General features: G+C 44.9%; 1 protein-coding gene across 11 annotated transcripts in view; it reads right to left on the bottom strand.

Annotated features, from left to right (window-relative positions):
• Positions 1-18583, bottom strand: part of frmd4a (FERM domain containing 4A) — a 702228-nt gene that overhangs the window by 78272 nt on the left and 605373 nt on the right. For all 11 annotated transcript variants that reach the window (XM_048553974.1, XM_048553978.1, XM_048553975.2 and 8 more), the window contains 3 exons: positions 17300-17386; positions 902-978; positions 339-477 (listed from right to left, as the gene is read on the bottom strand). In XM_048553974.1, coding sequence (XP_048409931.1) covers positions 339-477; positions 902-978; positions 17300-17386 — 303 coding nt within the window. The remainder of the gene's footprint in view (positions 1-338; positions 478-901; positions 979-17299; positions 17387-18583) is intronic.

Below are 18583 nucleotides of genomic sequence, written 5' to 3'. Positions count from 1 at the left end.
GTCAGAAATAACCGCAGACTGGGCAGTGAACTGCACCAGTGACCCAGGCAAACTGAAGTGCTCTAATCACAACTCCTGCTAAATTTAGTCCAGGGCAGCTGCTGAGCATGGGGATGTTGATTCCCTGGGTTCACTGGGAAGAGCATTTAGCTCCCAACACTGCTAGATTGTAGGGGAGGAAGTGGAAGCTAATAATTTAGTCTGCACTCCAACATCCAGCACAAAGTATAGTGCATTATGTTATAAATAGGTTCCTCCAGTTTAAAAAAACAATCTTCCGCACATAATATGTTTGAAAGGGCAGAAACACAATCTGAGAAGTATCTGGTTATACTTACCTTACTTTGTTTTCTGTCCAAATAGAACTGATGCTGACTTATGGCCATTGCCCAAATGGACTTAATCAGTGCAGCACTTGCGTACCATGTATGTACGGCAATCCCACTGTGACCAAAGGTTCTCCTAGTTACAGACGCCCTGAGAACATAAACAGAAAGCAAGATTACTGCCTGATTTTCTCTCTTACTTCCCGGGTGTATTGCATTGCCATTCACAGCAGTTTGATCATTACGGAAGGAATCCTTTCCCCTCGCTGAGAAATGTTAGCAACTTCCCTCCCACTTGCTTTTGCCTTCGCTTGTTTAAAACATTCCAGATCAATCCTATGCTCTTAGGGCAACTAATGCACATTAAGAAATATCAGTAAATTTAAAATGCACAGAAGGCGGCAGCCCGCTTATCCCATCTTTCCACCTAATGTTACCAAGTTGTACACACTGTCAGGATCGCAAATATTCCACATTTTTTAGCTTCTGTGCTATTTCAGCAGTAAGAACATGAAAGCAGGCATTGTCCAATTAGACTGCCACTCATCAACAACAGCAGTACAGCTTTACTTTACCTGCGTGGGTCATGCACTTCCACAGAAAATTTCTTCTCCCTGAAGTACAGGTTCTCCAGCTGCCTCCATTGGAAAATCTTAACAAGACAAAGAAGCGAGAATGAGAGCTGTCTCGTTATTTAACCCTTTTTGAAGACATACAGGCTCTCTCTCTGCAGGTCCCTTACACGCACATGTCTGTCCTTTCACCGACTCCCTACACTCTCCTCCCACAGCCAAAAACAGAAGAGGGAGTGAAAAACAAATCCAAGGAGGCTGCTCAAACACTGTGTGTGTTTCGCTGAGGGTTTTTAAGAGCAACAACAATTAAGAGACCCTTCTAGTGGGCTGCTTCATTTTCCACACGATTCCTGCAACACTGGGTTTTCCTGGAGCACAGCACTCTTGCTTCTGAGCTGTAAGCAGAACCAGCTGTGAGTCAGCGCTGGAGAACGGCTCAACATAATTTCCTACCCTACCCTCCTGAACTGGTTAGAAGTAAAAGATGAGAAGACATTTAATCACATGCCTCTCTTGGGAGCTAACTTCCTGCTCACTAATCTACAATAGCTCCTGACATGTTCTATAGCTTGCAGCAACTATAACTAGCAGGAACACAATAAAATCTTTTGAAGGGTGGAGCTTTTTCAGAAACCCTTGTGAGCAGCTGAAAATAAACCAATATCTGTGCCAACTCACAAGGTAGCAGACTTACTCCTAACCTTTCTAAACTAAAAATGGGAAACAAAACCTGCCTTCCTCTCCTCCTGCAAAGTGGCAATTTCCAAACTTCACTTCCAAATGTTTTCTTTTACTGAAGTGTTTTTTTTAAGTTTGATTTCTGGGAGGCTGCTGAATGGACATATGCTAATGAAGGCTTTTAATCTCCCATTACAGCGAAGGCTCAGGAATTTCAAACACGCCAGATGTTTGTGTTGTGAGAATTTTCAGCTGGGACCACATGGGGTTGTGTCAAAGGCAGAGGGACCTGGGCAGGAGGATACAGGAGACAAGCTCCAGATGCCTGCAATGAATAAGACGCCTGGCAAAATTGTTTGGAATGGAGGCAGCATCTTTCAGCGATGCTGCTCCTTCCCAGATTCATCAAATAACACAGAAGCTAGGAATGAATCGACCAGCCCATCAAGCCTGCTCCTTTAACCATGTTATACATACTCTTCCTGCCCAGCTAACTAAGCATTCAAGATACATCTGGAGCATCTGGAATGGGGTCCAACAGCATTTGGAAAGAACAACTGAACGTTAATACTTTATTCTGAGAAAACAATGGCGCTCACAGTGTTACTGCAGCTTTGTTCCCCGCCCCCCCCCCCCCGCCATTGCTTGACCTGCATCTCCAGCATTTTATTTCACAGTGTACCACTTACAAATGGATTGGGAGCAGGAGCTGACCACTCTGCCCTTCAAATCTGTGGCACCATTCAACATGGTCATGGCCAATCTCATTATTCCACCACTTCCACCTCTCCTCTCCACACCACCCAGTTAAACTGTCCTCCCACGCCCAACTAAGAATGTCTCCAGGTGTGCCTTTAAAAGATCGGAAGACTTTGCTTCAACTGTCTTTTGAGGATGGGGTCCAGAGTCTCATGCATCTCCGAGAAAAACAGTTTTGCCTGATCTCAGCCCTAAATGGGCAACCCCTCATTTGTAAACAGCAACACTTGATTCTAGATCCTCTCACAGGGGGAAACATTGTCTCCATGTCCACCCTGTCAGCACCTCTTGTGGATCTCACTCAAGTCGCCCTCACTTTGATCGACCCCAGGAGATACGAGCCCAGTCTGTCCAACGTCTCTTTATTTGGTAAGCCCATTCCAGTTATCAGTCCAGTGAATCTTTTCTGATTCCAATGCAAAGGCAGCCTCGGTGAAAAGTATTCTGCCTTAATTCTTTTGCCCCTTTACAAAGTAAAAAGGCCATTGACAAAACCCTATTGTCTTTTCTCATGGCAGAAACTAACCAACTGTCCACTTCCAGTCCGTCCTCCCCACAGTGATTACTCATCTCAACCTAAACTATATTCCTCCAATAATCCCGAATTAGGATGCTCGCAAGCAAGACATTCATACAGCTCTGACTGTGAAGCTATCAACTGACAGACCATTAAGTGCTGCATAGGCATGGGGGCTGGTTAGCTCAGTTGGATGGATGGCAAGTTTATGATGCTTTGTGACACTAATAGCATGGGTTCAACTCGCACACTAGCTGAGGTTCCTATGAAGATCCTGCCCCTTGTCTGAGGTGTGGTGACCCTCAGATTAAACTTGAACGTTGGAGTGACTCTAAGTTGACTGTACTTCATATAGATGTGGCAGCAGAAGCATCATTACATGAAAGGTGAGAAACCACATCTTGCAGTTTGGAAGATATTTAATAACATCCTCTCAAGAGTCACCCTGTTAATAGATCAAATGTTGAACTCAGTGGTTGTGAAGTTCAGGGCAAAGGCTTGCTGCATTTACAAAACGCCTCGGCACAGGTTCTCAATTCTGAAGAAGGGTCCAGTTCTGAAACATCAGCTTTCCTGCTCCTCTGATGCTGCTTGACATGCTCTACACCTTGTTATTCCAGTAACTCCTGCTGTTTTCTGGGCTCCTCACAATGTAGACTGTGAATCACAAGCCTCATCCTTTAGGTTTGGGTGTTGGAAAAATCTCAGAATGCCACAGTGACATTATCTGTTTCCTGTGTTGATTCCCTCAGTCCCTGAACCTTGGTGCGATATGTGTACAGATGTGTTTATTTATTCAAAATGACGTAAACACCCGCCTGTCTGTACCAGGGAAAGCAGAATCGATCGGCAAGATTACTGAGTCTGTAAGCTGAAAAATATTTAATATTTCATGCAGGAAACAGGCCCCAGGGCAGACACTATAAATACGTGAGGGAGAGAGAAGCCCAAGGAACCGATTGATCATTTTATAAAAATGGAAGGAAAGGAGGCCACAGTTTGTGAATGTTTGTACAACAGGCAGAAGCTACTCCAAGGAAAATACTGCAAAGGGGAGAGCTGTTAGAGGCAGTGGACTTAAAGTCATCCCAAAATTTGTCTTTGGTCACAGAATAGTACAGTTGTATAATAGGGCAATATCTCATGATGAAACAGGAGACGGCATCTAAGGTTTTCCCTTGAAATTCAATGGCATTATCCTCACTGAATGAGAGATGTTAGGAAGCACTTCTATACACAAAGGAGTGGTAGCTGTTTGGAACTCTCTACCATCAAGTGGATGCTGGATCAGTTGTTAACTTTAAATCTGAGACAAGTAGATGTTTGTTAAGCAAAGGTATTAAGGGATATAGACCAAAGGCTATTATGCCACAGATCAATGATCTTGTTGAATAGTGCAGCAGGTTCAAAGGGCTGAATGGCATATTGCTGTTCCTGTGTTCCTCCATGATTGCCACCCTGTGGGTTACTGTTGACCAGATACAGAGCTGGACCTGCCATATAAATATAGCAGCTACAAGAACACTTCAGAAGCGAGGAATACTGCAGTGAGTAACTCACCTCCTGATGCCCAAAGTCTGTCCACCATCTACAACAGAGAGGTCAGGAAAATGCAACAAGATCTGGACAATATCCAGGCTTGGGCTGACAAGTGGCAAATAACATTCATGCCACACAAATGCAGGCTATGACCATCATCAATAAAAGATAATCTAACCACCAGCCCTTGACATTCATCACTGAATTCCCCCACTATCAACATCCTGAAGGTTATCACTGACCAGAAACTCAACTGGATTCACCACATTAACACAGTGGCTACAAGAGCAGGCCAGAAGCTGGGAATACTGCAATGAGTAACTCACCTCCTGACTCCCCAAAGCCTGTCCATCATCTACAAAGCACAAGTCAGGAGTGTGTTGGAATACTCCCCATTGCCTGGATGGGTGCAGCTCCAACAACACTCGAGAAGCTTGACACCATCTAGGACAAAGCAGCTGCTTTATTACCACCACATCCACAAGCATCCACTCCCTCCATCACCCACGGCCAGTAGCAGCAGTGTGTACTATCCACAAGATGCACTGCAGAAATTCACCAAAGATCCTCAGGCAGCACCTTCCAAACCCACGACCACTTCCATCTAGAAAGACAAGGGGCAGCAGATACATGGGAGCACCACCACCTGCGAGTTCCCTTCCAATCCACTCACCATCCTGACTTGGAAATGTATTGCCGTTCCTTCACTGTCGCTGGATCAAATTCCTGGAATTCCCACCCTAACAGCATTGTAATGTCCCTCCCCACCAAGGGGCTGCAGCAGTTCAAGAAGGCAGTTCAGTACCACCTTCTCAAGGGGTAATTAGGGACAGGCAACAAATGCTGGCCCCGCCACCACCAACCATATCTCATGAATGAATAAAAGTTATTAGTTTACCCAGTGACACAGTGGAAGATGAATGAAAACAATTCTGAATATTGTCTTTCCTTCTGCCTATTATGAGAGAATTCCTCCCCGAGCCCATTTAGAAATGATAATCTTTTAAAACATGAGCAAAGTAATTCTTTGCATTGTTTTGCCTTTTCACTACAGGCAGCAATGTTTACTCACATCTGTTTAGCTGGTTGCTATGTATGTTTTTGAAGCACACCGAAACATTTATTACATCATGCCTTATGAGGAACACATGTTTCTGCATACGAAGGCATGATACTGATTTTAAAGGTTAGGGCCAGAAGCCGTATGGCCAAATAATGCAGGCCGGATCTCTATTTTTTTGTAAACTCTGCAGCTGTGAGTGAGCTGCTTCCGGATGTTCGAAGAAGATGTGGCAGATTGTTTCCCTCTGTAACCTCTGGGACTGAGCGGAATGGACTCCAAAGCTGTACAGACAGTGAATGTTGAAAGTGGTGTCCATCAAGCCCTATCTTACATGGAGTTCTGCACCCAGAGTGCTGATGGTTGCCTTAGCTCATCATACCATTCCGGGTGGATCCCAGATCAATTCTTCACCCTCTAATTGTTACAGCTGGGGCAAACATGTGATTGATTGTACTCTACCCGGGCTAAAGGAAGGGAGACAGCTGGTGTTCACCCTGCTAACTTGGGAAAGACAGCATCAAGTGATTCCTCTGTGGTTGAATAGCTCATTGCCACCCTTCCTGCTTCAAAGTTGAAATGGGAAGAATGGCCACTGGCTCAAGATTACACAAAGGTTGCAGTATGAGGAACAGGTGTGACTGTGAAATACAGGTTCTGTCTCATGCTCTGGGTCCACAGAATTTGAACCATCTGTATTGTTGTTACATTACCGGTAATGATGATCTGCTGCTTAATGTTTTCTGCTGTAAGGGAACACCAGACTAAATAAACACAGAGAAACTCCTTCTCACATTGCAAACTTGAAAGGCTGACTAACCAGCAAAACTGATTCATTAGCACGAAACATTAATTCAATGGCTAGGCACATAATTGCTGTCAATAAACTCCAAACATAATTCAGTCCAATATGGACTTTATGACATTTTGCATAAATGTAAGTGCTTTATTTCATAATCTCATGCAAATTGAAGCAGACAGATCCGTGTCACATTAAAATTCCAACTGTATTCAAACTGCACGATGGAACAATCATTTATTCCATAGGGTGGTTTTCCTGTCTCAATTTTGTGTCTGACCGATGTGGCTGTGTAGAAGGAGATGGAAGGTGTTTTCAGGCTGATCTGGGTCATTTACTTCGTGTAATTATTTTTCATCGTACTGTTAACGTGAGGCTGTGACGACAAATGGTCTCAGATGACAGTGAATGAATGGTACAAACTCTTCCTTAACAAGTAGCCCATGCTGACTTTATCTCCTGTCAACAGTAAGGCACATCCTTTCAACAGCACCCCTTTGTATCATGAACTAAAACGTGAGAAAGTGTAGAGCAGGGGAATTCAAACAGTTCAATCTGCAGCTTAATCGGTAGTACTCTTACTCCAAGATCGGAGGCTCGTGGGTTCAAATCCCACTTCAGGAGGTGAGTGTAAGTGACAAGGCTGCGCTTCTACTATGGCCTAGGGAAATTCTGCACTGGTGCTGACAGAGAACTGAAGCAGTTTACAAGAATGGATCCGAGGATGAAGCATTTCAGGCGTTAGCATAGATGCAAGAAGCTGAGACAGTTTTCCCGAGAGAACAGAAGGCTGAGAGGAAATCTGACAGAGAATTTCATCATCATGAGTGGGCTGGAGGCAGGGAAAAATATTTTCCTCCAGTGAGGATGTAGGGTCTGGAAGGCATTACCTGGAAATGTGATGGAGGCAGGTTCAATTGAGGCATTTAGCAGGGTATAGGATGGTTACTTGGATAAAAATAATAAGCAAGGGCCGGGGCAGGGGAGAGGGGAAAGAAGGCGTTGGCCGTGGGTTGATACTTGTTCAGTGAGCCCCCAGTGCAGGAATGATGGGCCAAATGGTCTCCTTCCGCACTGCAGCACTTCCCCGATCATACTACTCAGGTGAAATCCTGCTCTCTCTGGTACACTTTGAAAATCTCCATTTTAATGAACAGTCAGGGATTTACCCCAATATTTATCACCCAATCAACATCACTAAAAATTGAGTAATCTGGCCACTATCATGTTGCAGTTTTTTAAAAAAAATATTTATTCATGAGATGTGGGCCTCACTGGTTGGGCCCAGCCTTTACTGCCCATGCCCAGTAGCCTCCTTGAGAAGGTGGGGTGAGTTCTCTTCCTGAACCGCTGCAGTCCAGGTGCTGTAGATCCAGCCAAAAATGCTGTTGGAGACGGAATGCTATTTGTGGGAGCTTGCTGTGCGCAGTGTGGTTGCTCCCCTTCCCACAGCAGAATTCACGCTTCCAAAGTGTGCCATTAGCCGGATGACCCGAGGTCACAATAGAATTATCCAATCCCAACAGTATGGGAAGAGGCCATTCGGCCTATCAAGCCTTGCATTCATCCTCTGAAAAGCATCCCACCATAACATTACATTTCCTACGGCTAACCCACTTGACCTGCACATCTCTAGTCACTACTGACACAAGTCAGCAGAGCCAATCCACCCTAACTTGCACACCTTTCGACTGTGGGAGGAAACCGGAGCACCCGGAAGAAACCCACACAGACACGGGGAGAATGTGCAAACTCCACACAGACAGTTGCCCGAAGCTGGAATTGAACACAGGTCCCTGGTGCTGTGAGCCACTGTGCCATCCAAGGTGATGGGTACCATATAAATGCATGTCTTCCTTTCCTTTTGTTGCATTCAATGTCACTTGACTGATTGACAGAAGTGGCAGATACAACTCAAAAGCAACCTAAATAAGCAACTGATTGTAAAAAAAAGTCTATCAGGATTCTGCAGAGAGCTCTGAAAAGCACTCAATGCTCAAGTAAGCTGCCAGCTAGGCTTATGTGCAGCTGGCCTGCATCCCTCTCCTCCTTCCTCCCTAGGATGTCAGTCCCCAGTGTAAATCTGCTCAGTCTTTAAGAAGGGAGAGACCTTCCTATGTGTTCATCACATGTCACAGTGCATAACCCAGTTTCATTTTCTGCAGGGACCAGACACACTAATGGATCTAAGATGTTCCCTTGGCAACATCACTGCTTTCCCCAGAGACCTTACGCCGCATCTGGCTTCAAAATGATTGTCCTAGTTTTTGCTACAGATTCTGAGCAAGCCTGCTCTCTCTTTGGAGCGAGGTTCACGTCATTTGGAGGCTTCCATATTTTAACAAAGAAACTGCTTCCAAACAAGGAATTCACAGAATATAGCACAGAAACAGACCCTTAGGTCCAAGGAGTCGTGCTGAGCGTAATCCCAAATTAAATTAGTCCCACCCGACTGTTCCTGGCCCACATCCCTCCAGACCTTTCTTATTCATGTATCCATCCAATGTCTTTTAAACACTGTGATCGTACCCATATCCATCACTTCCTCAGGAAATTCATTCCACACGTGAACCTTCCCCTGTGTAAAAAAATTTGGCCTTCATTTCTTTTTTAAAGCTCTCTCCTCTCACCTTAAAAATATGTCCCCTAATTTTGAAATCCCCCATCCTGGGGAAAAGACACCCACATTTAACCCACTCTATACTCCTCATGGATTTCATAAACCTCTGAAATATCACCTCCGATGCTCCAGTGAAAAAGTCCCAGTCTATCCAGCCTTTCTTTATAACTTAAAGCTTCCATTCCCAGCAATGTCTTGGCAAATTTCTTCTGAACCCTCTCTGGCTTAATCATATCCTTCCTATAGCAGGGTGACCAAAACTGCACACAGTAGTGCAGAAGAGGCCTCACCCAACGTCCTGTACAACCTCAACATGGCGTCCCAACCCCTACACTCAAAAGGACTGAGCAATGAACTCTAGCGTGCTAAAAGGCGTTTTTAACAGCCCTGTCTATATGTGATGCAAACTTCCAAGTTTGTATCTGAACACCTCGGTCCCTCCCCAAGTCCTTACCAATAACTGTATAAATCGTGCCCCTGTTTGTTGTACCAAATTGCGTTTATCCAAATTGAACTCCATCTGCCATTTTTCAGCCCGTTGACCCATTTGATCAAATCACTTTGTAATCTTAGGAAGCCTTTTTTACTGTCCAGTTTATACCCTTTTAACTATTGCTATGCCTGGGGCAATTGCTGCCAGTTTAATCCCTAAATGCTACAGAGAGGAATCCCTCTGTCCACCCCAGGGCTTGGAAGGGTGTTGGAGGGGTGCATGAATTCTCTTGTGGATAAGATCTCTTCCATCCATCCCTGACAGCACAACACCTCGTCACGCCATTGATATGGATCAATGACAAATTCTGGAAAATATGGTCCGTTTTCCATATATCAGGAGTTTTGTTTCTTGACAAAGGCAGAAATGGACAACGAAATCCATCCTGAGCTTCAGTGTTCCAGGCTCAGCCTTTGGGTGGTGAGGGAATGAGTACTTCTTGAAAACAAAACATTAAGGGTGGCGTGGGTCTCACTGTGTAGGAGAACATTCATTGGTCATCCCTAATTGTGAAGGGCTAACATTGCCGTTAGTCTGAGGTCACAGATTGGCCACAGATTACCTGAAGGAGCTTTAAGAAAGCAAAAGTTTATTTTTTAAATACCAAATGACACATGGTCACCATTAGACCAGCTCTCTGTTTGAGACTCTTATTGAAATTTCACCATCTGCCATGATGGGTTTTGAACCCATACTTGCAGAGCATTGGCAGAGGGCTAACCCCATGACACTACCACTATGCCACCACCTCCCAGGTAGATCAGGAGATCTCCAAGATAATAAAATGTGAGGCTGGATGAACACAGCAGGCCAAGCAGCATCTCAGGAGCACAAAAGCTGACGTTTCGGGCCTAGACCCTTCATCAGAGAGGGGGATGGGGAGAGGGAACTGGAATAAATAGGGAGAGAGGAGGAGGCGGACCGAAGATGGAGAGTAAAGAAGATAGGTGGAGAGAGTATAGGTGGGGAGGTCGGGAGGGGATAGGTCAGTCCAGGGAAGACGGACAGGTCAAGAAGGTGGGATGAGGTTAGTAGGTAGGAGATGGAGGTGCGGCTTGGGGTGGGAGGAAGGGATGGGTGAGAGGAAGAACTGGTTAGGGAGGCAGAGACAGGTTGGACTGGTTTTGGGATGCAGTGGGTGGGGGGGGAAGAGCTGGGCTGGTTGTGTGGTGCAGTGGGGGGAGGGGACGAACTGGGCTGGTTTAGAGATCAGGAGATCTAACCTGTGGGAATGTCTGCAGGTCCTCAGGGAGGAAGAAGGTCGAGAGGAGATTTGGTAGAGGTTTTCAAAATCATGAATAGGGCTGCATGCAGCAGATAGGGGGAAGCTGTTCCCATTTGCGAAAGGAACAACATTGAGAGGACACAGGTTCAAAACGATGTGCAAACAAAGCATAGATGGTGTGAGGCAAAACAAAACACTTTCACACAGTGAGTGGTAAGGGTCTGGAATGCACTGCCTGGAAATGTTGTCTGGGCAGGGTTGATTTCTACATTCGAAAGGAATACTGGATGGTTATTTAGATAGAAATGGTGTGCAGGGATATGGGCAGCAGAAGGTTGCAGGTATAATGGGCTGAATAGCCTCTGTCTGCTCTGTAACAATTCTGTGATTCGCACACTGGATTCATCAACATCTTCAAACCCACGGCACCCAAATCATCTCAATCTCAAAGGGAGGGCTTAACATGAAAAATATTTAAAACAAACTTGGTCAGAAGCTCCTTTTATCTTCAGAGAAGGCTAATCATTTAATCCTCTTCCTTTCGCAACCCTTTATCATGCTGTACTTCCCTAAAAATTCAACTTCAAAACCACTCCTCCACGATCCCCTGCCATATTACCCTCCACAGACTGTGGCTCATCTAAAACTCTCCTGATCCTGCGGACAGATGGATGGGATAGGTATGGAGGGACATGAACCAAACACAAACAAACGGGACAAGTTCAATTGTGAAAACTGGGAGGCATGGAAAAGTTGGGCAAAAGGGCCTGTTTCCATGCTGGTCTGGGCATTTATGACTCTGGGCTCACAGCAAAGTGGTTGTCTCTTCATTAGTTTCATTGGGTGATTTTAGATGGACAACAATACTGACATTAACAGCAACATCAAATCTCATGAAATAAAAAAACTTCTTCAGTTTCACAATTTTCCATGATACCTGCACTCCAATAATTCTGCTCTCTTCAGCGACTACATTTTTAATCATGGAAAGCTCATGCCTTCTGCTGGGCCCATAGCATCAGAATTCTTTCCTTCAACTTTCTCATCTATCCAGCTTCCCTTCGTCCTTGAAGACACTCCTCAAATTTACCATGTTGACCAAGTTTTGAGTCATCTGCACTAATATCATCTTTTGGGGTTCAGTGCCAAACTTAGTAATGCCCACGTGAAGACCTGTGCCATGTTTCATCATGTTTAAGGTGCTATATAAACACAAATTGTAATTGTTATAGTAGTAATCGGAAATGAAGGAATAGGAGTAAGTACAGAGAAATTAACAAAGTGATTTCATTCTGATTAGCCTGGGTGATTTATGTCAATAAATATCAAACAGTAAAGAATATGTCAAACAATTAAAAATGTCCTTGTAGCATTCTAATGGATAATTAAGGAAGTGAATTATTGTGAATGATGCTTCAAGTCTCCTCATGAACCCATATCATTTGAAAATAATACCATCCCCCAATGACATTGCAACGCAAGCAGGGATGTGACATTAGTAGTGTTACCCATGGCTTTTTCTCTATTCACTTGTGGGACCTGGGCACTGCCCATCCCTAGTTGCCCCCTTGAGAAGGTGGCAGTGAGCCACTTTCTTCAGCCGCTGTGGTCCATGTCCTGCAGGTTGACCCACAAGACCATTAGGGAAGAAATTCCAGGACACTGACCCCGCAACAGTGAAGGAAAAGTCATACATGCACAAGTCAGGAAGGTGAGAGGCTTGGAGGGGAAATTGCAGGGAGCGGCGCTGAAGACAGATACAAAACAAAGATAACAATTCTTGTTGTCGTCACAGTCACCCCCCGAGAGGAGTGGTAGGTCCATGAGGAGGAGTGTGATGTAGCAGAAAATGTAGCCATGAAAGCAGAAGGAGCTGCTGCCAGGGATGGTTCATGCTTCTTGTTCTCAGGGTTCCGTTTCTAACCAGACAAGGGAACCTGCCCTCTGTAGTGGCTCTGGAGGCAGAATAATACAACATGGTGCATTGGACAACGAATGCAGATTCTGTCTCTCCTTTGAAACACAGCTGTGTGAACTGAAGATTAAAAAACTGAGGCTGATTGATACTGGTTGGGATTCTTTTTCTTTCACCTTCCATAGGGATGTGGGTGTCACTGGCATGGCCATGGGTGAAGCCCATCCTCAACTGTCCTTGAACTGTGTGATTTACTTGGTCATTGCAGGCAGCAGTGTCAACTGCATTAGTGATAATCGGAACTGCAGATGCTGGAGAATCCAAGATAATAAAATCTGAGGCTGGATGAACACAGCAGGCCCAGCAGCATCTCAGGAGCACAAAAGCTGACGTTTCGGGCCTAGACCCTTCATCAGAGAGGGGGATGGGGTGAGGGTTCTGGAATAAATAGGGAGAGAGGGGGAGGCGGACCGAAGATGGAGAGAAAAGAAGATAGGTGGAGAGAGTATAGGTGGGGAGGTAGGGAGGGGATAGGTCAGTCCAGGGAAGACGGACAGGTCAAGGAGGTGGGATGAGGTTAGTAAGTAGGAGATGGAGGTGCGGCTTGGGGTGGGAGGAAGGGATGGATGAGAGGAAGAACAGGTTAGGGAGGCAGAGACAGGTTGGACTGGTTTTGGGATGCAGTGCGTGGAGGGGAAGAGCTGGGCTGGTTGTGTGGTGCAGTGGGGGGAGGGGACGAACTGGGCTGGTTTTGGGATGCAGTGGGGGAAGGGGAAATTTTGAAGCTGGTGAAGTCCACATTGATACCATTGGGCTGCAGGGTTCCCAAGCGGAATAAGAGTTGCTGTTCCTGCAACCTTCGGGTGGCATTATTGTGGCAGTGCAGGAGGCCCATGATGGACATGTCATCAAGAGAATGGGAGGGGGATTGGAAATGGTTTGCGACTGGGAGGTGCAGTTGTTTTCCCTGGACTGACCTATCCCCTCCCTACCTCCCCACCTATACTCTCTCCACCTATCTTCTTTACTCTCCATCTTCGGTCCACCTCCCCCTCCCTCCCTATTTATTCCAGAACCCTCACCCCATCCCCCTCTCTGATGAAGGGTCTAGGCCCGAAACGTCAACTTTTGTGCTCCTGAGATGCTGCTGGGCCTGCTGTGTTCATCCAGCCTCACATTTTAGTGTCAACTGCATTGTTGTGGGTCTGGAGTCACATGGACAGAATTAAAGGACATGATTGACTGAAGTGAACAATGCATCATCTAAAAGCGTTTGGCAACCCTTTTGCAAAACAGAGTTGATGGGCTCACTTTAAAGGCTGGGTCTGAGTTACACATGACCATGCTTTACTGTACATGTCTATTCACTTCACAAACAGCTATAGCCACGTCAATAAATTACTCAATACGGTCAAAAAAAATCACACACTCTGCCTTTTACCAATAACAACACAAATAAAAATGGTGAACCCATTCATATATTGTGCGTAAGGACATAAGAAACAGCAGCGTGAGGCCATTCAGCCCTTCAAAGTCAATCCATCATTCAATTAGATCATGGTATATCTCTTTCACCCAGCTCCCCATCCCCTGATTTTTTGGGTATCCATCTCGGGTGAGTTACACTGAAGGAATGAGCAGGATTCTATCTGCACAGAGTTCCAAAGATTCACAGTCTGTTGAGTGAAGGATTTTCTCCTCATCCCAATTCCAAATGGTTGATCCTTTTTACGAAATTGTAACCCCGGGTTCCAGGTTCCTCAGCCGGGGCAATACCTGCTCTGTTAAGCTTTTTAAAAAATGCAAATGTGAGCTTTGCAGTCACATGGCCAGCAACAGTGCCTATTACTCATGTTTTATTTGTGAACACATTAGTCACATCTGGATTTCCAGTCAGCCACATGTGGATGGCCATGTGTTCATTGACACTAAAGTCAATTGGGGGAGTTTTCCACATGTTCCAGTAATTAGAATCTCATTCTGTACCTCTATTCCAATGAGCTGAGTGAGTCAACAAGAAGAAAATGATGATCCATGAGCTCCACTGGAAAGAAATTCAGACACTTTCAACTGATGACACCACAGTGACTCAGCAATAGATCCGGGCAGATTTGTAACCATACACATCTGTATTGCTCCAGATAAAAGCAACTCCTGTGTTAATCACTTCGAGATCGTACATCACCACATCCTCTACACAAACAGGTCAGAAACCATAGGAAGTACATTACGCTGTCCAATGTAGTTATTGTGTGCGTGCGTGTGTGTGTGTGTACGCGAGACTGTGTATGTGTGTGTGAATACATGAGAGTGTATGTGCCTATATGAGAATGTGTGTGTATGAGAGCATGTGTGTGTTGGCTTGTGTGCGTGTACGACAGCTTGTCTGTGTGTGTGTTTGTGTGATGTGTGTATACATGACAGTGTGCGTATATAAGCATGTGTGTCTGTGTGTGCGTGATTCTGTATGTGTGTGCATTACAGCATGTGTGCGTGTATGTGCATATGTGTGTGTGTGTGTTTGTGAAAGTATGTGTGAGTGTTTGTGTGGGTATATGCATGCAAATGTGTGTCTGTATGTTTGTGTGTGTGCGTGTATGTGCGCAAGTGTATGTGTGTATGTATGTGTGTATATAACAGTGTATCTGAGAATGAGTCTGTGTGCATGACAGCGTGTGTGCGCGCATGTGACTGAGTGGGTGTGTATATGAGTGTGTGCATGTGTGTTTGCGTGTCTGTACGTATGAGAGCATGTGTGTGTGTACGATTGTGTGTATGTGAATGCGCAAGTGTGTGTGTATGTGAAAAATTTGTGTGAATTGTGTTTTTTGTGTGTGCGTACATGAGAGTTGTGTGTGTGACCATGTGCCTCAGTTTTGTGTACGGATGCATGAGTGAGTTAATGTGCGTCCTAGAGTGGCTGCATTAATGCGTGTAACAATGTGTGCATGTCTGTATCTTTATGCAGAATGTGTACGTTTGTACGCACCTGGATGTGTAAGTGTGTGGTGGTTGTGTATGTCTGTGAGTGTGCTTTTGTGTCTAACTGTGTGGTTGTGTGAGTGACTATGTGTGTGTTAGTATGTGACTGTGTAAATTTTAATCAAATACGTCTGAAGTAGGTCAAAGTCAGCAGTACCATTAAAAATCGATCAGCTCATTAGAACTTGAATGCACGACTGACCTATGATCATAAAATAAACACAGCAGTTCACCTCTGTGATTTGTAACCACCTTTTGTCCACGATAGCAGCAAGGTACAGACAATGTCCCTGTTCTGCTCTAGGCCGTCTGCTTCCATCTTTATTTATGTTACATTTGGTAATCCTCTGCCCAATTTGGAGTTCTGAAATTCTGGTTTTGGTGTCCAATTGGAAAATCGTTCATCCACTAGCCATAGGATGGATCAAGGCAAATATGAGCTCTTCATTTTTAAAGTGTTCTTGCATTGAATTCACTAGTCCAGAAAATTGTCTGGCTTAGCAAAGGCCCAGACCCCAGGGTTAGGGAAGTACAACTTGTATTTACAGTCAAAATGCACCATTCCACAAGAAATTGTGTGCACAATAGCAGCCCAGGAACTGCATCGCCAGTTCAGACACCAAACTTCAGTATTTGCACTGTCTGCCCTCATTTCCAAAACATTCTCTACAGGGCTCAAGCTGTGGTGAGGCAGTCTACATGCAATCAGACCTTTCAAACCCTGTGGAAAAACAAGGGCAGGAGATATAGCCAAAGATCACCATCTACAAGTTGCCTTTCAAGCCACACATCTTTCTGACTTGGGAATCATCTCACCATTCCTTCATTGTTGCTGAGTCAAAATCCCTTCTTAACAGCTCTGAGAGTTTGTCCCTAAAGCACATCGGACTGCAGCAGTTCAGGAAGGCAGCTCCGACAGTTCAGGGAAGGTTTACTGGATTAATATTTGGAGTGGACGGGCATTTTATGAGGAAGGGTTGGACAGGCTGCACCAGCAAGAATACTTCACTGAGTGAGAAGTGACTTTGCTGAATCCTGAGGGTCTTGACAAGTAGGATGTGGAGAGAATGTTTCTTCTTGTGGTAGACTCAAGAATTAGGAGTCACTGTTTGGAAATAAGGATTTGACCATTCAAGACAGAGTTGAGCTGATTTCTTTTCTCTCAAGGGGTTGTGAACCTTTGAAGCTTTCTTCCACAGAAGACACTGGAGGCAGGATCTTTGAATATTTAAGACAGAAGTGGATGGATTCTTGATAAGCAAGGAGGGTTGTGAAAGGCTATGGGGTTCAAGGAGGGTTGTGAAAGGCTATGGGGTTCAAGGAGGGTTGTGAAAGGCTATGGGGTTCAAGGAGGGTTGTGAAAGGCTATGGGGTTAGGTGTGAATGTAGAGTAATTAGATCAGCCACGACCTTATTGAATGGTACAGCAGGCTTGAAGGGTCGAGTGGCATACACCTGCTCTGAATTCATATGTACCACCATCTCTGCAAGGGCAGTGGGGAAGGGGGCAATAAACACTGGTCCGTCAAGGACGCCCACATCCCTTGAATAAATTTTAGAGCCTGGCTTTCTTCAGCAGGATGTGAACACTTTACTGAGTGACAATCAGCACTGACATCTTCAAAGCTCCAATCACTTTAACAAAACCAGTATATTTGCAAATTAAATAATTTACAGAATTGGATTCATTCTGTTCTTGACAGAAATGGAAAATGCTTTTGTATTTAAGGAATCTGCATATTGTTATTAACAGACACATTGAGATAGCAAAGTTCTACAGCATACAGCATCACATGGACTTCTCTGCTTACCTTCCTGGGTTTCACTTTGTCATGGTAATCATACTGAAAAATTCCTTTGTAACTCAGTCCCAGCCACCAGGGGATCCCTTGCTTGTCCTATCAGATAAATCATAACATTTTACCATTCAATACAGCTTGCCATTGAAATACAGCTGCTAAATCCTAGAAACATGGGGGATGCTCACTGCGACCATAAGAAATAGGAACAGGCGTTGGTCATTCGGCCCCTTCAGTGTGCTCTGCCTTTCAATAGGATCGCAGCTGATCCAACATTCCTCACATCCACTTTCCTGCCCTTTCCCCATAGCCCTCGTTTCCCCGATTGATCAAGAATCTATCTGTCTCAGCCTTAAATATACACAAGGACTCTGCCCCCACAGGTCTCTGTGGCAGGGAGATCCAAAGGCTCACAGCCCTCCGAGAGAATACATTTCTCCTCATCGCAGTCTTAAATTGGTGTTCCTTTACTCTGAGATTGTGCCCTCTGGCCCTAGACTCTCCCATGAGGGGAAACATCCTCTCAGCCGTTTACCCTGTCAAACCCCTTAAGAATCCTACAAATTTCAATGATATTGTCTCTTGTTCTGATAAACTTCACAAAGTTGAATCCCAACCTTTTGCTCATAAGACAGTCCCTGCACACTGGGAATCATCCTGGTGAACCTTCTATGAACTGTCTCCAATGTTATCATTTGATGCTGTTTAATGCCTGAGACCAACGGAATAAGAAAACCGATGATGGCTACATGCGGGGAGAGGTAGTAGTCTAGTGGCGTTATCACAAGACCAGTAATACTGAGCCCCAGGTTAATGTTCTGGGAAATATAAGTTGAAAACAAACCATGGCAAATGATGACATTTGAATTCAGTAAATCTATGTATTTAAAAGCGAGTTCTGATGATCGCCTTTGTTATAAAACCCATCTGGTTCGCTCATGCCATTTAGGAAGAAAATCTGCCATCCTTACCTCTTCTGGCCTACGTGTGACTCCAGACCCACAGTGAAGAGGTTAACCACTCTCTGGCCTATTAGGGATTGGTAATTGATGCTGGCATCGTCACTGGCACCCACATCCATGAATAAAAAAAACTAAGAGAATGGAATACCTACTTTGTGGAAGCAGGCCATTTAGTCCATCAAGTCGACAATGACCCTCTGAGGAGCATCCAACCCTGACCCACCCCTGTGTCTGTAACCCTGCATTCCCCATGGCTAATCCACCTAACCTGTACACCCCTGGACACCAAGAGAAATTTCACTGGCTAACCCACCTAACCTGTACGTTTTTGGAT

The sequence above is a fragment of the Stegostoma tigrinum genome, chromosome 25 (assembly GCF_030684315.1).
Source record: "Stegostoma tigrinum isolate sSteTig4 chromosome 25, sSteTig4.hap1, whole genome shotgun sequence".
In the NCBI taxonomy this organism is placed as follows: domain Eukaryota; kingdom Metazoa; phylum Chordata; class Chondrichthyes; order Orectolobiformes; family Stegostomatidae; genus Stegostoma; species Stegostoma tigrinum.
The sequence above is the reverse complement of the archived record's forward strand: the minus strand, read 5'-3'. Positions and strand labels throughout refer to the sequence as shown.